At 55.5% G+C, this 19,922-nt stretch overlaps 9 protein-coding genes across 9 annotated transcripts; 6 read left to right on the forward strand and 3 right to left on the reverse strand.

Annotated features, from left to right (window-relative positions):
- Positions 1 to 1,510: 1,510 nt before the first annotated feature.
- Positions 1,511 to 1,842, reverse strand: W97_01178 (uncharacterized protein; the record flags this gene model as incomplete). Its single annotated transcript, XM_007779087.1, has 2 exons — positions 1,511 to 1,719; positions 1,809 to 1,842. The coding sequence occupies 2 exons, from the start codon at positions 1,840 to 1,842 to the stop codon at positions 1,511 to 1,513; spliced, it is 243 nt and encodes an 80-aa protein (XP_007777277.1).
- A 295-nt stretch (positions 1,843 to 2,137) lies between these two features.
- W97_01179 (prefoldin subunit 2) lies at positions 2,138 to 2,747 on the forward strand (the record flags this gene model as incomplete). The annotated part of the gene is made up of 3 exons (XM_007779088.1): positions 2,138 to 2,262; positions 2,426 to 2,618; positions 2,715 to 2,747. 3 exons carry the CDS (start codon positions 2,138 to 2,140, stop codon positions 2,745 to 2,747), a joined length of 351 nt encoding a protein of 116 aa, XP_007777278.1.
- A 2,973-nt stretch (positions 2,748 to 5,720) lies between these two features.
- Positions 5,721 to 6,459, forward strand: W97_01180 (uncharacterized protein; the record flags this gene model as incomplete). Its single annotated transcript, XM_007779089.1, has 3 exons — positions 5,721 to 5,943; positions 5,998 to 6,125; positions 6,220 to 6,459. 3 exons carry the CDS (start codon positions 5,721 to 5,723, stop codon positions 6,457 to 6,459), a joined length of 591 nt encoding a protein of 196 aa, XP_007777279.1.
- A 1,935-nt stretch (positions 6,460 to 8,394) lies between these two features.
- W97_01181 (cystathionine gamma-lyase) lies at positions 8,395 to 9,762 on the forward strand (the record flags this gene model as incomplete). The annotated part of the gene is made up of 3 exons (XM_007779090.1): positions 8,395 to 8,520; positions 8,586 to 8,671; positions 8,727 to 9,762. The coding sequence occupies 3 exons, from the start codon at positions 8,395 to 8,397 to the stop codon at positions 9,760 to 9,762; spliced, it is 1,248 nt and encodes a 415-aa protein (XP_007777280.1).
- A 1,115-nt stretch (positions 9,763 to 10,877) lies between these two features.
- On the forward strand, positions 10,878 to 11,965 carry W97_01182 (YjeF; the record flags this gene model as incomplete). The annotated part of the gene is made up of 3 exons (XM_007779091.1): positions 10,878 to 10,956; positions 11,016 to 11,113; positions 11,171 to 11,965. 3 exons carry the CDS (start codon positions 10,878 to 10,880, stop codon positions 11,963 to 11,965), a joined length of 972 nt encoding a protein of 323 aa, XP_007777281.1.
- A 559-nt stretch (positions 11,966 to 12,524) lies between these two features.
- W97_01183 (uncharacterized protein) lies at positions 12,525 to 13,198 on the forward strand (the record flags this gene model as incomplete). The annotated part of the gene is made up of 2 exons (XM_007779092.1): positions 12,525 to 12,916; positions 13,057 to 13,198. The coding sequence occupies 2 exons, from the start codon at positions 12,525 to 12,527 to the stop codon at positions 13,196 to 13,198; spliced, it is 534 nt and encodes a 177-aa protein (XP_007777282.1).
- A 525-nt stretch (positions 13,199 to 13,723) lies between these two features.
- W97_01184 (uncharacterized protein) lies at positions 13,724 to 14,547 on the reverse strand (the record flags this gene model as incomplete). Its single annotated transcript, XM_007779093.1, has 2 exons — positions 13,724 to 13,950; positions 14,046 to 14,547. The coding sequence occupies 2 exons, from the start codon at positions 14,545 to 14,547 to the stop codon at positions 13,724 to 13,726; spliced, it is 729 nt and encodes a 242-aa protein (XP_007777283.1).
- Positions 14,548 to 14,861: 314 nt separating this feature from the next.
- Positions 14,862 to 16,514, forward strand: W97_01185 (uncharacterized protein; the record flags this gene model as incomplete). The annotated part of the gene is made up of 1 exon (XM_007779094.1): positions 14,862 to 16,514. The coding sequence occupies one exon, from the start codon at positions 14,862 to 14,864 to the stop codon at positions 16,512 to 16,514; it is 1,653 nt and encodes a 550-aa protein (XP_007777284.1).
- A 501-nt stretch (positions 16,515 to 17,015) lies between these two features.
- On the reverse strand, positions 17,016 to 19,849 carry W97_01186 (uncharacterized protein; the record flags this gene model as incomplete). Its single annotated transcript, XM_007779095.1, has 3 exons — positions 17,016 to 17,116; positions 17,174 to 17,443; positions 17,497 to 19,849. The coding sequence occupies 3 exons, from the start codon at positions 19,847 to 19,849 to the stop codon at positions 17,016 to 17,018; spliced, it is 2,724 nt and encodes a 907-aa protein (XP_007777285.1).
- Between the last annotated feature and the right edge of the window lie 73 nt (positions 19,850 to 19,922).

The raw sequence follows: 19,922 nt of genomic DNA on the forward strand, positions 1-19,922 counted from the left end.
GGTGTTCGTGGAACGACTGCGAAGGTGGCAACGTTCTACAATAGCTTGGAGCTCATTCGCGCTTCTTTCTACAATCAACGCTGTGATTCTGGCGACCGCCATGGCTCTGACCCGCTTTGACTCTTAGGCGCCGCTATTATTGTCGTGAACCTTGACGGAAAGTGCTCGTTCCCCCTAGCCCGCATCACTATCTGGGCGACCGCCAGCGTACCTGTGCAGGTAATATATCGTGCCGTTGCGTCTGTCTTTGTCGGCACGAGCTTACGCTGTTGTCTTCGTCGGCCTCCGCTATTACGCTGGCGTCAATCAGTGCCCTCACGCCCATAGCAATCGTTGTTGCCGTAGTCGCCACTGTTGTGATTAGTATCTAGTGATTGTGGAAGTGTAGCGGCATTCTACGCTAATCGCCAATTCTGTATCTGGAGGTCTGTGAAGATAATCAGCACCATCGGCCTTCCACGCACTACGCTAGGTTTGAAACCTGTAAACTTCTAGCGGTATATGTTGAGGATACCATCTAAAAAAACATCTTGGACAAACCTGGTAGTCTTCTAACATCCGCGTCGAAATACCATGCAACGAAAAAGCAGGAAATTACCAACCCAGAACCAAGAACAAGACTTGGACAGTCACCGCCACTGGCCTGATGGGTTTCGGAGCTGCTACCGGTTTACGAATCCGCTTTCATCGTTCGTGCGCGACCAAGACTGGCTTCCGAAGTCGGAGATTCCCAACAGACCAAGTACTTGCGCGTCGCGCCCAAAATTCAGTCGACAGGCAGTACGGCAAAAGCATCCCTGCGGAAAACTCGCAGAGCCCGCATAAGGTGAACAGCAAGTCAAGGTGTGATACTCTTCGACAGCTCCATATTGACTTTACAGCTTCGCCGTCAGGAAAATTTTCCACATGGGTGGAGCCATATAGATATCCAGGGATCAAAGAACGCAAGCCTGTCTAAGACATACTCAGTGGGATGCTGGCAAACCCGCCAAGCAAGAAACTTTGATAGCGGAAGCATGATCGACCGGGATGACAAGCCTGAGAGAGGCCATTGAGGCGTGAATAAACGGAGAACCCTTGAATGTCACAACGCATTATGCATTCGCGAACATAGAAAAGAGCAACTAACGGCTGGTCGAAGGGTGCTCAGAGTTGTCTTCGCTGTCTTGCCGGCGGTAACAGGATGCGTGCAGAGAAGATGAAACGCAGAGTGCAGAGTGGAGTATAGCGGATGACCGAACCATTCGACGCCAGTTGGTGCTATGCCGCTAAGTGAAGCTGGACTATCATCCAACCCTGGTGAGCACGGTATATCGCACTCTCTTGTAGTATACAGCCACGAACCTCAACTCCTGACATACTACATGCCATGATCGCCCAACTCCGAAATCGTTCAAGGCTCCTTCAATGCGTCTTCCCATCATCGTACAGTTGCCGCCACAAGCTGCCTATAGTGTCTTCGCCACAGCCTGACCAGAATCTTGATCTGTCCACAGGCCTTCCTGGGCCTTCACGAGTTCGCATCGATATCCGCAAAAAGCTTCTTTATCTTCGCGCGCTCGATCTTGGCTTTCTCTCGGTTGGTCTCCGTCCTCTTGAGCCGTTGTGCGCGCAGGCATTTGTTCACCTGCGTTTTCTCGCCGTTGCATCCGCCTATCGAGCGCCAGAGGAAACCGCGAGCGTGGCAGTCGTCGAGGGCTTTCATGACTTCTTCGCAGGCTGAGATGGGTTAGTATCTCATTGCGGCGTAGGGTGGCGCGGGCTTGGAGGAGTAATTGGGGGGTTGGGGATCACGGCGATGAACGCACCTCCATTGTCTTTGGTGTGCAGATGTGGATGCATCTTGGGCCGATAGTGGCTATGTCGTGTGCGATTCAGCGCTGACGGATCACTGGCTGTCGTCGTCCGCCGGATGTGGATGTCGAGGTGAGGTGGAGCTCGAACGAATTCAGCCTCACGGGTCCATCCGCACCGGCGATCACAAGCTCCGTCACACGTACATCCTCACGTCAACCGAATAACGGGTGCATCTATCACAATATCACGAAACTTGGACAGCGAGCAAGCTGTGCGACCACCATGTCACAACAGCAAATGTCCGCGAGGAAGCAGCAGGGTACGCTCTCTACAAATCGCCATGCGCAAAGCATTTTGGCTAACCCGCAAACCAGAGCTTCAGACGCAGTACTCGAACTACAAGAACAACCTCCAACAGATCGCACAGAAGATCGGCGACGTCGAGCAAGAAGCCGAAGAGCACAAGTACGGAGCTCCTACAACCCCTTCCACAACCGTTTTCCGGCAACACACCGCTCCTTCTGTCACGAGTCATTACTCCGCGAGAACACCATCTTCTTCCCCACACCGCTTCCACGTAGACTCGCCACAATTTACTCGAGGTCGAAGACTAAAGACACTGCCTTAGGCTCGTACTAGAGACACTCGAACCGCTGCCCGGGGAACGGAAGTGCTTCCGCCTAATCAACGGCGTCTTGGTGGAAAGAACGGTGAAGGATGTAGTGCCGGCGCTTCGGATGAATTCCGACGGCTTGAAGAAGGTCCTGGACGATCTGTTGAAGCAGTACAAGTCGAAGCAGGATGAGATGGAGAAGTGGAAGGTACGTCACGCGCGAAGTCGGCATGTCTACACCGAGTTTGTCGATTCAGGACTGGCAATTTTGCATGCTCAGTGGCTTACATTGATCAAAATGCAGAAGAAGAACAATATCCAAGTCGTCCAGCAGTGAGAGATCGACGGGTTGGGTTCAACACTACGCTCCGGTTTGCAGTAGATGCCTAGAACTGCACACACCTTTTCCAAGGAGCACGATAAGCAGGGAACCCATTCGGCAACCAAAGGAGACGAAACCCAAGATGAGAACTTGCTTCGAGCAGCGAAGAAGTCGCTTGAGCTCGTGGCACATGAGGCACTCGCCGTACCGCAGTTGAGCATAGGCGTCACGGTCGTGATATCAGCCTTTGACAGCGGGTGCTTGGCGGTTAGTACGACAATAGCTCGGTTCCAGCTCTTTTGCATTGCAGGATCAGGCGCTCCATGCGAACGCTTCCTATCCTGCATGTTTAGCGGCATGTGTGCCCTTCGAGAGCGAGTAGTGCGCTTCGGTGCACACCTCGGTTGTTGCGCATTGGACATGCGCTGTAAATACTCTATGTGCATGGTAGGGCTTTGGGAGGGCTTCCTTGAGCTCTATCTTGGGTATGCGCGCAGCGGTAGCTACGTAGCTCTTGACCTAGTCACACACGAAAAGAAAATTAGTACACTCCTCAGCTACCTGGACAGCATCTTCCGAGACAGCTACGCAGCGGTGAAGTATCGTCAATTCCGGGGTAACGGTGTGTGGCAGGGCTGAAGAAGTGGCGCATATTGGCTTTATGCAGGATGCGCTGGCGCGCAAACTTTCCACGCCCGATCTACAGCCTAACAGCTCGCTCAGCATCATGCATCTCCCAAAGACGTGGGCACAATGCTCATAGGATACCAGAATGGAGCCCGACGGTCAGGTACAACTGCGCCGGGTCTTGATGTGACTGGCTGCTCCAACGTCACTTCACGATGGGCGAGGCTGCGACGAGGCTGCATCTGACGATGCCTGTTTCAAGCTTCAAGAACCGACCCCACAGCCGTTTTTCTCGGCAGTCGCGCTGTCAAGGGCAGGACCGCATCTCGGAAAGGATGTTGGGTTGTCGCTGCCCTTGATTACGCGGTTGTCTCGAGTAAAATCTGCCGTCAAGGTTTTCTAATGCGAGTCTTCGCAGCCGCGCAACCTTGCTTCGAGCAGCTGCCGACGTAAGGACATGCACCAGCGGCAAGGACCCCCGTATACCAACTCTCAATGATTTTAATTTTGCACACGATGTTGACCGCAACTTGACCGAACATGCCGAAAATTCAAGGTCCTTCCTGTCTGAGTGTACGGAGGACGTTGCAGAAAGGTTTAGATAGCGGCTCGAATAAACAAAATATAGACCAATGAGCAAATGACAGAACAAACTACGGCCTTGAATTCTCCGAAGCACAACGGCGGCGCGGGATTCGTCAAATGAGGCGATGTGACTCCACGACTGCGGGACAAAGCCAATCACTGAGTGGTGATCCGGGAGATGCTCTCCATTTGAGAGCCGGCGACAGGCTGGCAACGGTCCAATTCTCCGATGCAATAGCCAAGCAACGGCCAAGCAACTGCCTCGATAAAGAGCTTCTTTTCCCGAGCATCCACAACATTGGAGGATGGGCGATTCGCGGCGCAGCCCCGAATTTCCCCGCTCGCGATTGGATGGGGCAGCGCCATAAAGTGCGAGCAGTGCTCTAGCATTATCCTCGTTTCCAACCACTGGCCAGCAGGTCCTCGATTGCTTGTGCACCAGCCTCAAGCCTCGTCTGTCGTCATAGAGAGCCGTCCGGCGCGCGAGAGATTGCTGAGCGCTGGGAACTCCCCAGACAAAGAGCATCGACAACATCGCTCCCACGGTCGGGGGCTTGCGGGCCTTCCGTGCTGGCGGCTGGGCGGCTGGCACCTCGCTCAGATAGCTTGGGGCTCTTTCTGCCTAGTCTCTGCCCTTAGCTCTCCAATTCTGTCTTGCTGTTGGGGTAGCTCTGACCGACGTTGTCGCATACTGCGTTTCTGCCGCGACCATTTCTCAAGCTTGTTCGACCAGCACGCCAGCCCATCGCGGCCCCAGAACCCCGCGACTTTTATGCGTTTCGGCCTGACCCAGCCTCAGGTATTGCTGCGCGTCACCCGTCGGCCATTGCGTTGTACATGTCAGCGTTGCGCCGAGGAGGAGCGGTAACGTGTCGTCGCGTCAAGGACGCCGGCGGAGAGCTCAGGGTATGGGGGCAGCCTTGACTTTTCAATTGACTCCCAACTGCCCAGGCAACGCAAGTGGAAGTGACTGGTCACAATTGGGTAACTGAGCATGTCACAGTTCACGCAAAGCTGCAGCGCCCAAGGCCTGCACCCGCCCTATCCCTAGACCGACTTCCCCGGCCCACTGCCCCCTTACACGCCACGACGTCGCGCGGGACCAGTCTGCTGTCAGCGGCCAGCGCTCTCTGCTGCACGTCGACCGAGCATACCTTAGTGCTGCAGCAGAAGCTTCCCTGGCATAAGGCACGGCTAGCGACATCCGCCGCTTGCCTTGCACCCAGGCTCTCGTTGCACAGGATCGGCTACGCTTAGCACGCAACGAACTGGTTGCATCCCGGGTCGACCGCTCTGCTCGGTCTGACGTGGACGGCCAGCGAATAACTGGCGGCAAGGACAGCTCACCGCAGGCAGAGCCAGTGGCTTGGGCCCGCTGCAAGCAGCCGGATAACATGTCGGCGACTCCCCCGAAGAAGGGGGGAGACGAAGTAGGAGAGCAATCGCCTGGAGGATCGGAAACGCGTGGTATGGACAGAGAAACTCAGGATACACAAGCGCAGGGACTCGGCTACGAATTCGAAGTCAAGGAGCAGGACCGATGGCTGCCTATAGCAAATGGTTGGTCCTTTTATGTGCACCTTCCGAGTTTCTGATTTGCGCGCTTTCCTACTTCCTGCATGTCGACAAAAGCTGTCGCCGGTGTCGCTTCTCTCAGCAAATCGCCGCGCTTCCGTCGTCTCAACCGTCAAATCAGCTCCAACCTCGACTGGACGCTAAATTTGCTGTGATTCGCGAACACTGGTGGCTCAGAAACGGCCGGCGTGCAGATCGACTATGTCCTCCGGATCCCAGCCGTCGTCTTCCTCCCCGCCACCACAACGCAGCGGATCTAGAGGCGCAGCTGGCAATGTCGCGAACGATGCTAATATTCGTAACTTCGCTCCAGTCGCGCGCATCATGAAGATGGCCTTGCCCGAGAACGCCAAGATCGCCAAAGAAGCCAAAGAGTGCATGCAGGAATGCGTGAGCGAGTTCATCTCGTTCATCACGAGCGAAGGTCAGTCGTTGAAGTTGTTCGTGCCCTTGTTAAGACTTCTGACGGAATTTTCAGCCTCCGAGAAGTGCCAACAAGAAAAGCGCAAAACGGTCAACGGCGAGGACATTCTGTTCGCGATGACCTCACTCGGATTCGAGAACTACGCCGAAGCGCTGAAAATCTACCTGGCACGGTATCGCGAAGTAAGTTGCCCATCCCCTCCCCTCTCCATCTCGTTTGTCGCCGCAACTTGGCAAAGACGAATATCTGAACTCTCATATTGATTGGTGCCTCGAGACCCTCATCGCAAATCAGAACAGGCCAGTCAGTGGCCACACTGCCAGTGGAGCAGCAGCCACCAGTGCCGGGGCCGTCAGCGGCGCAGGGTCAAATGCGGCCTCCTCCTCTGCCCACAACCAGCCGGAGGGCGCCAACCACAACCTGTTGAGCACGGAGATGGATCCTTCGGAGATGGACACCACGACGTTCGGCTACGCCGTCGGCCACACCAACGGCAACGGCGCCGCAGACGACTAGCCGCGCCGCCGGGAGATGAGAGTCAGTTCAAGCTAAAGCAAGACCTCACATCTGACTTTCTACGGCAAAGATGGCGTTTGGGGCATCGCAAGAGACGGAGAAAGCGTTGGCGTTGTGCAAGAGGTGGAGGAAGTCACAGATTGCTTGTAAGATGCGGAGAGAGCGGCGAGTAGGGTCTTCTTTTCGGGCCTGTATAATTGCAATGTTAGGCGGCTATCTCTTGCATTCCTGTCCAATATCAGCCTTGAGCACGCGCTTCTGGGTACGTAGCGGATTAGTGGAGGATTACTGAAGGGCTTAGTCTTCCACATGTACATTTTTGAGCTAAGTGGATAAGTCCTGGCAGCGCTCGGAGATGGGGAGGGATGGGAACGTTCATTGTTAGATCTTGTCGAGCTCACGCATGTAGCGCACGATATATGCGCGAGTAATATCACTAATCTGACACTGCGCCTGGGCTATCACACTGACTGTGAGAACAAGAACTACCGAGCCGTGGTGTATCTTGAGAGATCTGGGTAGGAGCTCAAGTCCGTCGCGACCATACGCTCTCAGAACCCATCGGTAGCATGAGGACCTCTCCGCGCTCCACAAATGAATTCTCACAGCGGTTCCACTCCACCGCTCTTCGCCCCAACATTCTCGACGTAGGTGCGAGCTCTTGGTTTCCCACTGGAGCTGACCTCAAAAACTCAACGGAGCCTGTCTCCGCCATGCAACACGACTGGAAAATCCGCCAGCACTGCAAGAAAGAGACCCCCAAACAGTTTTCAAAGCTTGCAAACACCTCTACCGCCCCAACCCCGTCATGCGAAACGACGGGCCGACGCGACGTCCTACGGAAACTCTGGAGATTGCCTTATCCGGACAGGAGTACGATCCTTACACTCATTGGATGGCTGGACGGCTGGACGGTGGTGCTGCGAACCCGTCACACCCGTTCTTCCCCCCCGACTTCAAGCTCGTCCATCGGTCCACAGCGTCCAGAGGTCACACGAGACCCTGCCGAATGATCAGTGTCCCCATGCTGTAGTCCTCGACTTGCCTTACCATGTCGCCGTGGGGGTTTCGTATCATTCATATGCTAGTACGCGAGAAGACATGCTCATCTCCTCTCAAGGGCTGGAGGCTTCTTGTCTTCTGATAGGTACCTTACTTTGCTATGGGGGAGTTTCGTCTCGTGCGACTCTCGCTGCCCGCGGTGCCGCTAGTTTGCATGGTGGCGTGCGGTTCCTGCTTTGCGGACGCAATGCAAGATCAAGAGTATGGAATTCACCTAATGGATAGACTTGGACAACGCACTCGTTTAACATGAATACGGCTTTAGCGGTAATCACTAGTAAACTGTGACATCAAGGAGAGCCCTGTCTGCGTTAGTTCACTGGTGTAAATCGGCAACGGTCTCATTGAGCGATGGACCTGCTAACCATTTGCATTCTTCATATAGATGAAGTCTCCTACCCAAGCTCAAATCTGTTCTCAGCAGTCGCCTCGAAAGCGTTGCACAACTAATTCTGAAGTTAGCTCAAAGACACCTGGATAGCTGCCCGTAGTTGCAGCTCCCTTGCCTGCTGCTTAGTCCGAGCGGATGACGCGATTTATCGCAACTGCCGTTTACGGTAATGCGTCAATAGCCGGCCAGTGCCGACCAAGAATGCTGACATATTGGATGCTCCATGTTGGCCGCAAAGCCATTGACTAAGTGTGCATGTCAAATATAGAATACGAGGGCTACAGAATTAAAGTGCTTTCGAGTTTACGCCGCTCGAAAGATAAAGACTCCGTTCCAACCCTAAGTTGCGTCAGAATCACCTACCGTTGCGTCGAGCCAACGTTGTCCACTGCGCGCCCTCACTATTGAACACACCAGATCGAATATTCCGCACTAAACCGCCTACTGCGCTGTACGCACGATTCTTAGACATCTAAAAGAACATGGCTCTCGGCGAACATTCCATTGAGACCCCTCCGCGGGCGGCGTCTCCAGTGCATCGATTCGGAACTCTCGCCGTGCATGCGGGCTCGCCCCACGATCCAGTCACAGGAGCTGTCATAGAACCTGTACGTTGCGCAAACCCGCAAAGAGCCTCAAATCCGAGACAATACCTTAGCTAACCGCCGCGAAGATCTCCTTGTCAACCACCTTTGCGCAAAGCTCCGTCGGGAAGCCTGTCGGGCTCTACGAATACACACGAAGCTCGAATCCCAATAGGTAATCATCCAACGGGCGACTCGTGTGGTACTTTATAGCTAACCTGTCCTTGCAGAGACAACTTCGAGACCGCCATCGCAGCCCTAGAACACGCCCGCTATGCCCTCGCCTTCTCCTCCGGCTCCGCAACGACAGCCACGATCCTTCAATCCCTCGCCGCGGGCTCCCACGTTGTCTCCATATCCGATGTCTACGGCGGCACACACCGGTACTTCACAAAAGTCGCCGCCGCGCACGGCGTCCACGTCACCTTCTCCCCCTCCATCGAGATTGAAATCAGCGAGCTGATCCGGCCCGACGAAACAAAGCTCATCTGGATCGAAACCCCCAGCAACCCGACGCTCAGCCTCGTCGACATCCGCGCCGTCGCCTCCGTCGCGCACCAGCATGGCATAATGGTGGTTGTCGACAACACGTTCCTCTCGCCGTACGTGCAGAACCCGCTCGATCATGGAGCGGACATCGTCGTGCACTCTGTGACCAAGTACATCAACGGGCACTCGGACGTGCTGATGGGGGCTGCCGCATTCAACAGCCCCGCGCTGTACGACCGCCTCTCGTTTCTCCAGAACGCGATTGGAGCTGTGCCGAGTGCGTTCGACTGCTGGCTCGCGCATAGGGGGCTCAAGACGCTGCATCTGCGCGCGCGGGAGGCGAGCGCGAACGCCGCGGTCATCGCATCAGCGCTCAAGGCCTCCGCGCACGTCGTCGCTGTGAACTACCCCGGCCTGTCGTCGCATCCACAGCACGCTGTCACGCTGAAGCAGCACCGCAACGGCATGGGCGGGGGCATGTTATCCTTCCGGATACGGGGCGGCCAGGGCGCTGCAGAGCGGTTCTGCCAGGCGACGAAGATCTTCACGCTCGCCGAGAGCTTGGGCGGCGTCGAGAGTCTGGTTGAGGTTCCAGGAAGCATGACGCATGCGGGGATCCCGAGGGAACAGCGCGAGGCGGCGGGCGTGTTCGATGATTTGGTAAGGGTGAGCTGTGGGATTGAGGATGGAGAGGATTTGAGGAAGGATGTGCTGCAGGCGCTTGAGAAGGCGGTCGTGGGGCCGAAGATCAGTAATGGGGTTAATGGGAGTGTGTGAAGGGAACCAGGGGAGGGGGCGCGATTTAGGGGATAGATAGAGGTGGTCATATGGTGGAGGTGGCTATACCATGGGTTCTGCCAGCTTGCGATTACGGAAAAGCTTGGGCGTTGAGGGTATCGTCTGGGGACAGGCACAATAGAAACATTAGGGGATGCGTCCGATAACAAGATGCTTCTCCATCCTATATCTCCCATGCCGAAGCCTTGTGGGGTCCAAACCGATGGAGATCTTGCTTTATAGTTCACTTCGGGCCGGATCAACATTCAATACACCTGAGATGATGCGCCAGGCTTTGTATGAGTGTCCATATCTTGCGGCTCTAAGCTTCCAACTCACTACAGTCATTACCTTGTCATTCATGTCTTTATCAAAATTCGTGACTACAGTATCATTCTGACTTTACAGCGCGGACATCTGCGCAAGGTAAATCCGGCTTGACTGGGCTTTACAACTGAGGAAGGGAATCACTTTGAGGTTCCAGCGAATACTCTAGATAGCTCAGGACATGTTCTAGACTCAGTCTAGCAAGTCAACGGCGGAGCGACCTCCGTTCACACCGTTGATAGTGCATGGCGGAATGATCTATACTTGCCTAATCAGGACAATGGATGATGGATCGTAGAACGTCGCAGGTGAACACGGCTGGAAGCGTCCTTTGTGAATTTTGGAAAAGACTGATGAGCTTCAGGAGATGGTCAAGCTAGGAATGCCCTTCGCGAACGATTCAGAGGGCTGAACGAGCTTTCGATTCACCTCAGAAATAGAAGTCGGAGATGCGCCGAAAGTCTGATAGAATCGTCTTGATTACTCGATATACTCCATCAAGGACACGCTGAAGGACTCTTCGCGCTGCCATCGTTCGAGTTTGGAACCGAGGAAGCTTTCATGATAGACCTTTGAGAAAAGTGTGGCGCAAATGTGACCCGGCGCTCAATGACGCCGCACCTTGGACCCCGCCATGACGTATACCGCGGCTTGCAAGCCATCAGAACACACTATCAACACATTCCCGTCGAACAGACATCGAATTCTCTTCCTGACACTCAATTGAACCCAATCCGAACTGTGCCCTCAAAAACACAACTACACCTCCTGTTCAGTCACTCTGCAGAATGGCCTCCGCATCAAGAAAAGAGATCCTGGGGAAGGTGTACAAGATGATACCCCCAATGCTCGAGAGCTTCCATAAGGGTACGTCCGAGGCCAATTGCTCAACCTCTGCAGTAGGACTGTATTGACAGATCCAACAGGTCAGCTCGGTAGAGTAGGAGTCATTGGCGGCAGTGAAGACTATACAGGTGCACCTTACTTCTCGGCGATGGCCTCGGCCAAACTGGGCTGCGATATGGTGGGCTTCTATAAGACATCCTAAGCAACCTAGATCACTATTGACCTGAAATGCTAGAGCCATGTCATCTGCGAGCCCGGCGCCGGCGCCGTGATCAAAACTTACTCTCCTAACCTGATGGTGCACCCCTACATGCGCCAGCAAAAGAACATCTCCGAGAAAGAATCCATCGACTCGGTCGCCGAAGAGGTTGTCGGCATGCTCTCCCGACTCCACGTCGTCGTCATCGGCCCAGGCCTTGGTCGTGACCAAGCCATGCAAGAGACCTGCGTACGCGTGATCAAGGAGGCTCGCAAGCAGAACATTCCCTTCGTCCTCGACGCCGATGGGCTGTACATAGCGCAGACGCAGCCAGATCTGGTCCAAGGCTACAATAATTGCATCCTGACCCCCAACGTGGTGGAGTTCGGGCGGTTGGCGAAGAGCAAAGGCATTGATGTCAGTGAGGGCGACCCGACACAGATGTGCTCGAAGCTTGCAAAGGCATTCGGCGGCGTCACCATCATACAGAAGGGCGGCAAAGACTACATCTCCAACGGCGAGCATACCCTGGTCAGCGAGGGCGAGGGCGGCCTCAAGCGCAGCGGCGGCCAAGGCGACACCCTTACAGGAAGCTTGGGAACGCTGTTGGCGTACAGGAAAGCATATCACGACAAGATCTGGGACCACGACAACAGCCTGAGCGAGATGGAGACCCTGGCACTTGCGGCATTCGGCGGCAGCGCTATCACAAGGGAGTGCTCGAGACTGGCGTTTGCGCAAAAGGGCAGGGCGCTGCAGGCGGGAGACTTGACGGAGCATGTGCACCAGGCGTTCCTCAATACCATTGGTGACCCGTCTGAACAGAAGTAAGAGGTTGTCACGTTTCGCCGAAGTGGAAGAGACTAGCTTCGGCTGACTGGACAGTCGCAGCAAGTTGTAGACTGCGAGTTAGAGGCTTCCGTATGCCTAGAGTTGAGTACTGAAGGTGGGCAAAGGTGGATTGCTTGGACTTGGTTGAACGTTGTTGTATATATTTGCGGGTCAGTGCAGGCCTGCTTTCGAATCGAATGTATTACGTCTGGCAGCCATCGTGATTTGAATGATTCCACCTAAACAACTAACCAAATGGCAGTCTACCTTACCCACGAAAAATGAATTCTTTAGTTTTTGATCAACTCAACAACCCCCTCATCCACAGGGTCTGCCAATGTCGCGTGCAAAGACAACCCCGCCGACGTCATCCCATCCCTTATTCGAACAGCCCGCAATGATCTAATCCAGCCCCACGAGCACCAAACCCCACTAAAAGCATTCTAGACACCGATTGCCCCAAACAACTACCTTTTCAATCCTACACAGACCTCTAAAATCACCAATTGACCAGACATCACACCAAACTCCACCACCAAACCCTCTCCAACCACCCAAGATGTCCGACCTCTCCCCCACAGGCCCCGCCCAACCAACGCAGCAACAAGCCTACGAAACATCCGGCAACCCCGCCAGCCAGGAGCCCGCCGAAGCCTCCGCCGCAAAACGAGGCTCCGAAGCCGCAGCCGACGCCCCCAAGACCGACCAGCGGGTGCCCTCGCAGCAGACCAGCAGCGTCGATGAGGCAACACCCAACGCGATGGGGCGGGGAGTGAGAGGTGCTGGGCCCGGAGAAGAGGCAGAGGGCAAGACGCACGAGGATGTGGGGCGCCACAAGGAGCTGGATGGGCAGCAGATGGCCGCGCCGGGGGAGGGGAGGGTGGCGGATGCGGTGGACGAGAAGAAGGGGGCGAGTGGGAAGCAGGAGGATTTCGTGAGTGATTTGGATAGGTATGTTGGGGCCTTTCTCTCTTGGTGTTGGTGGGAATGGGGCGGTTTGAGGGACCGTGAAGGCGGGTGGGAAAGAGGCTAGGCGCTGGGTGGAATGCGGGTAGGTGAAGGTAGATAGGTGGGCGCTGACGTCTATACAGGAAGAAAGCTGAGCAGGCACCGGCACGGGAGGCGATGAAGGCGCAGAGGAAGGAGGAGGTTGATGTTGGCGGCATCTTGGGACAGCGAGGAGGACCGGCGAACCCTGTGGATAAGAACAACTACCCGAACAGCGGAGACTAGAGCACTAGACCTCAAAGCACAGCTACGTTTGGCGCTCGGTCAAGATGATGTGAGACGACGGAAGGGGGCCAACTGCCATGGAGATACGGTATGGATTGAGACCCGATCATCTGTATAGACAGCTAGAGAGCTAAAGAACGATCTTCTGCCAAATCTGCCTTCTCAGCCCTTGACGAACCTGCTGTTCTGGTCGCCTGCGGGCGAGCTGATACTACCGCTGCCTGACTCGACTTGGAACAGACCCCTGAATCGGGTGCTGCCTCACCCTGGTTCTCTTTGGTAAGTCCAAACACTCTCCAGTTAGACCAGCTAGCTCCCCAAAAAGAGCTTTGTGGCGTGCCTACTCCGTTTATGGTCTTTCGGCTGCTTAGCAAGGTCGTACCGCGTTGATGACACCGAAGATCCCTTGTCTAGGAGAACCTCGACTGACAGTTTCGTGCACCTCAGCCTTGGACCTATTCTGGTCTGAATACGACCAGATATCGTTTTAGCCATGTAGTGGCGAGAAGCCAATATCGCCGACTCTCAGCCGTCCGACGCGGTCCGGGCTTCAGCCATCTCGCTCACGTGACTATTGCTGTAAGCGGATATACTCTGCTTAGCTGCCCGCTCTTGCGTCTGTCGTACCCATTCCTGAAAGCTGTCGGCTGGTCCTCCCTCGATCTTGATCGGTCTATCCTCAGCTGGCTTCCCAAGCACTGTCCCCTGATATCGTGACTCTTCTCCGGTTTTGCTGTGTTTCTTCTTGAGAGCTAAGGCGTACCACATCAGCAAGTCCGCCTTGAAGATCTCCAAAAGTCTACAGCCCCGTTTCACCAAGGCTGCTGGCTAGGGCAGGGCAACATACCCGTCAAATAATCCTCCGTCTGCCCCGTCGCCTCCAGCTCCACGCCCTGCACCTCATCATTGAACATCCCCGCCGCCCTCCTAATCTCCCTATTCTTCTCTCCCGTAATCCAGTCCAGGAACTCCCTCACATCAGCCGTGTCCTCCGCGTCCCGTCTCGCCCTCTCCTTCGCCCGAAGCCCGTTGCGCTCGGGGTACTGGTCCAACGGCTTGCGCAGCATCTCCCGCCAAGTCTCCTCTGCTGCGGTGAGCGGCGCTACGATGACGCCGCTGTCCTGTAGAGCCAGGCGCACGTCGGTTATGCAGGGGATCAGGTCACTATGAATCACGGACGCGTTGGCGGCGGTCTTGGAGGCGAGCAGGAGGAGGTGTCGGGCTGCTAGGTCGGTGAGAGTGTCGAGAACGGAGGGACGGGTCGCATGGAAGCCGGCGGCGCGCAGGATCTGGAGAATCGCGGGTCGGAGGAGGGATTCGTGGAGGGAGGAGGCGGAGGAGTTGGACATGGTGGGGCGAGTATGGGGGTTGGCACAGGCTGTATGCCTGGAATTTACTGTGATAGCTACGGCCCAAACATACTAAAGTTGTATTATAAACATAGGTAGGCGGACGAAGCCAGGCGCAGAGCGTGGAGGTGAAATCTGGGGAGCTTGGCGGCATCTTCCGGGGCCCTGCCCTCAAGGGCCATCGTCACTTCCTCACTTCCTCACTTCTTCACTTCGAACCACACACACTCCGCCCATGCCGCTCTTCGCATACGGATAGAACACTTACGCCAGCTCTGACAGCTGGCTTCCCTCAAACGTCAGCACCGCAAACCATGAAGCTCAAACTAAACACCGCGTCCGCCCAACCAACACCAGCGCCCACGCCCGCCGTTCAAACCCCCGGCGGCAGCGGCCTCAAAATCTCCTTCAAGCACGGCTCGCTCTCCCAAGCGCCCCCCTCCGCCCCAGCTCCACCCTCCGACGCCGCGCCGCCGCCAAAGCCAAAGCGCAAATACACCAAGAAAGCCGACAAAGCGGACGGCGAGCCCAAGCCCGCGAAACCTTCCAAGAAGCGCGCGCGCAAAGACGCCGACGACGACGACGGCGACGAAGCCGAGCACGTCACGCCCGCGAACAAGAAAGCCAAACGCCCTTCTCATGGTGGCGCGAATGGATTCCGCGCCGTGCAGCCGCCGTCTGCGTCCGTACTCCCCACGCCAGCGCCATCGCAGCCGCGCCCTTCGCTGCCGAAGATCAGGATCAAGACTAGCGCCAGCAAGCCAGATGTGGGTCCCGCGCGCATCAAAGTGAAGCATCAGGGGAAGCCGCCGCCAAGGCCGCTGGGCGTGGGTTATGATAGCGAGGCAGAGGACGTGGAGGTTGACCCGGCGATCGAGTCGCAGTTTATCTTGCGCATGGCGCCCGGTGAGGACTGCGAGTACCTACGCAAGGCGATCGAGGAGAAGCGGGTTGGCTTGCCGAGAAGTGAAGGCGGGGCGGATGTGGTGTTTCGGTTCTTTGACAAAGAGGGGCGCAGGGCGGTAGTGAAGATACGGGGGAGGGACTATGCGGCTACGCTAGTGGATCTGCCGTGCGTGATTGAGGGGATGAAGAGCTGGGATAAGAGGGGGTGGTGGAAGAGCGCGGATATCTGTCAGATGCTGCTCGTGTTGGGCAGGGTGCAGAATGAGGAGGAGGCGAAGAATTTCCCGTTGCCGAAGGAGGTGGATCCGTATACGTTTCAGTATCCGCATGGGATTACGCCGCCGATGCACAATGTACGGAAGAGAAGGTTCAGGAAGAGGGTCAGCTATCGCACTATTGAAGCTGTCGAGGACGAGGTTGAGCGGCTGCTCGCAGAAGACGACAAGGTCGCAGCGGCTGGCGGCGGCTCGCAGTACAAGATTCTGGATCTCGATCGCCTAAGAGATGCCGAAGAGGCAACTGAAGATGAGGAGGATATGTACGAGACAGTCGAAGGCGGCGATGCTGATGCCGAGGGTGAATACTACGAAGACGAAGAAGAAGACGACGAAGCCATGGCGAGACTCATGGAGCAAGAACTCGGCGGCGACGGCGACGAAGAGGCCATCACTTCTAGTGCCGTCACGCCGCAGGATCCCGTACCGGCTGTTTACCAAGCGCCCACCACTGCCGTCATCAATGGCGCAACAGGCGCAGATGCAATCGTTCTTGCCGCTACGCCCTCGGCCTCAGCTGATCAGACCGAAGAGGAGTCTGAGGAAGACGACGATGCGGACGACGCCATCGACGAGATGGACGAGGACGCCAAGGCAGCGCAGGACGAGATGGATCAGCAGAGAGAGGAGATTGCTGAGCTGGAGAAGGAGGTCGATGCTGCTAGAGTGCGCTACGAGAACATGAAGAATCCGATGATCAAGCAGAAGCTGGCGGAGAATCTCATGAGTCTGCAGCAGGACTTGGAACTCAAGCGCGGATCTATGGGGGCCGAGTGGGACGAGTGATTCCCGAAGGGTTTGCTGCTGTTACTCAGACGCGGTTATGGTTTACTGGCGGCTGTCTCGAACGCAGCTATTACACTCGCTGCGCTCGACTGTATGACTGAGTTGCTGCGCAGAACAGGGGCATTTATGTGCACTGAATAATTCTTCGCTATCCGTTGATGTCATGTGTTCTTCCAAGCGTGCCACTAATAAATACCGCGAAACTAGGTCCCATTCTCAGCTCTCCAGTCGACTGAGGATATCCCTTCGTGAAATCTCCAGCTTAGGTGCCACGTTAAGACACTTGATATCACTCGTTGCTTGGGTTCTCGGCCCTAGGGGTGAAAGCAATCTTTACAAGCAGTAACAACCTTCACGAGTTGTCACTCCTAACAGCGCATGCGTGGCTAAGAAATATGCCAGGCTGTATGATAAGCGCACCTATGTCCAAACGCCAGAAATGCTATTGGTATCGCGTCATCCAACCAACGCCGATCGCGAAAAGAAGCCTCTATGTTCCAGCTACCTCAGCTTGACCTTCCCATCAATCTGAGCTAGCGGTATCGGGTCTTCCGTCTTAAGCCATTCTCCATTGAAAGCATTGATAAGCCAGTTGTTGAGTTCTACCCTCGAAGTCAGCATCTAGTACCACCAAAATTATTGCCAGTTTAGGTACTCACTATCGTACACAATCCTATGCGCATTATGGAAGTAAATGCTATGATCCGAATCCGGAAACACATGCACATCATAGTTCTCCACGCCCGCCAGGTCAAGTCTATCAATCAGCGCGAACGTGCTCTGCGTGTGCACATTATCGTCCGCGATGCCGTGCATCACCAAGAAGCGCACATTCTGGCTCAAGGCCGTGGCGTTTGAGATGGTCGCGTTGTCGTAGCCGCTGGGGTTGTTCTGGGGCGTGTGCATGTAGCGCTCTGTGTAGATTGAATCTGGAGTTTCTGGTCAGCGCAGGACTCAATGGTAACTGAAAAAGGATTGTTACCATAGAACCGCCAGTCCGTCACCGGTGCAACAGCCATACCGTACTTGAAAGTCTGTCCCGCATCCTGCTCTAGCGTCTTGAGCGTCATGAAACCGCCATAGCTCCAGCCCCAGATAGCCATCCTGTTCTCATCGACGTACTTCTTCTTTGCCCAGATCTTGGCAGCTGCGATCTGGTCGTGCGACTCGTAGTAGCCGATGTTGTCGCGGACAATGTTGCGCGCTTTTCTGCCTAGGAACCCGGTTCCGCGGCCGTCGACAGTGACAACGATGTAGCCTAGGCTTGAAGCAATGTAGGATTGGAAATCGACGCTGAATCGCTTGTCAACTTGCTGCGACATTGGGCCGTTGTAGAGGTAGAATAGGACGGGGTATCTTCTCTTGGAGTCGAAGTGAGGCGGACGCCTCTCTACGTAATTTAGGTCGAAGCCGTCGACGTTGATGGTAGAGTATATCTCTATGGGAAGCTCATGCTGGGCGGCACGCTTCGCAAGCTCTTTGTTGTCTTCCACGAGGCTCTCGAAGTCGTCTTTGCTGCTCGGAGTGCTGATGACCTTCTGCCATGGAATGTTGGGACCATCGTACGAAAGCAGCGCGTACCCTGCTTTCGCTGAGAAGGATGCCTGGTAGTAACCTTCATGACTTGTGTCTGTCAAGGCTTCGAGATTGCTCCCGTCAAGATTCACACGGTACACATGGCGTTGGATGGAGCTTTCCTTCGTTGCCACAAAGTAGACCAGGTTGTTCACCAGGTCCACCGCTGAAGGCGCATCCACTACCTCCCATTCACCGGAAGTCAGCACAAGTGGCTCTGGATTATCCAGCGGGGTGAAGTATCCTAGATGGTTGTAGCCTTCATGTATAATAGTGTCGACATATCCATCATGAGCGCGGCCCTTGCCAGGATCGCTTGGGACGAAGACGGTATGTTCTGTAATCTCGAACCAACCACCGTCAAGCGCAGCGACGTCTTGAGTCCTGACGGTCTTGCCTGTGCGCCGCTCAACGTCCATGAGCACAAGCTTTAGTAGGTCGCTCTCGCGGTTCGTCTCTCGAACCAGGACTTTGCCGCTGCGGCCAGCCCAGATCACCTCGGTGATCAACCTGTCGGAGTCATCGAAGTCACCGTCTATGGGCACCGAGAAGATCTCATCCTTGGTCATGTCGTAGAACTGGAGATTGACGACTGGATTCGGAGCTCCAGCTTTCGGGTACTTGATGTTCCGCACTTCGGGGTAGTTCTCTTCGCCAGGCTTCGGCTGCTTGTTGCTGGGCCTGGAAAGGAAGTACTGGACTGGATATGTAGGCACGGCCGACTCATCGGTCCGCAGGAACGCAATGTACTTGCCATCCTCAGACCACCAAGTTGCGCTGTTTCCAGAGAATACTTCCTCCTCATATACCCAGTCAGGCACGCCGTAGAACACTTCTTTGCCTCCGTCTTTGGTGATCTGTGTGACTGTTCTGGAACTCAGTTTGCGGAGGAATATGTTGTTGTTCCGAGTAAACACGATAGCATCCGATGTTGGCGACCACTTAACAAGCTGTATCCGTTCACCCGGCTTATCCGGGTCAAGCGCCTCTCCGGTCTGTGTGTGTACATCGAATACCCAGTATCTACCTGTGTACGAGTGTCTCCAATTCTTCTCGCGATCAGACACAACAAGGACCTTCTTCAAGTCTGCGCTAGGCCAGACCTCAGACGGAGACACCCACGTCGAACCCACGTAGAAACTGCTCTGTTTCATCAATGTTGTCCCATTGCTGGCGTGTGGATGTCCCTCCCGTTGTCGCACATCCTCCACCACGAGATAATCCTTTCCGCCTCCTCCACCTCTTTCCAGTAGCAAGCCATCCTCACCGTTCGCCCCCGCAATCCAGGACAGTGCGTGCCTCTTCGGGTACCACGCGCCAATCAGCGTCTGCTCTAACGTAACTTTCTTTCCCGACCCCCTCGAGACCGTTGCGGCTGGGTCATGCGGCCGGCTCGACGAATGCTGGTATGTGCCTCGGGACACGAACAGCAGCAGCGCAAGCAACCACCCTACAAAGCCGACCAGCCCGAGTGTCCAGAACAGGCGCCGGTATTTCCTATCCGCGGGCCGGACGCCGTGATACTCTTGTCCATCCTCGATGTCGAAGGCTTCTTGTTTGCGGGGGTAGCTCTTGCTATCGGTGTATCGCTGAGGGTGGATGGCTTTGGGGAGGTAATCGTTTAGGCCTTCAAGCACAAGCGATGTAGTCGAAGCGGAGGAAAGGGAGTCTCGGGGTTCGTCGTCTGATCGCCTCGGGGGGTGTTCTGTTCTAGTGAGAGGCTGGGCTTCGTCGACGGCCAGCAAGCTTTCGCTCGCCATTGCGGAGTTGGATAGCGGGTGCTGCGACGACTTGACACAAACTACATATTCAGAACCACGGACACCTGACGAC

This window comes from Coniosporium apollinis (assembly GCF_000281105.1).
Source record: "Coniosporium apollinis CBS 100218 chromosome Unknown supercont1.4, whole genome shotgun sequence".
Classification (NCBI taxonomy): Eukaryota; Fungi; Ascomycota; class Dothideomycetes; genus Coniosporium; species Coniosporium apollinis.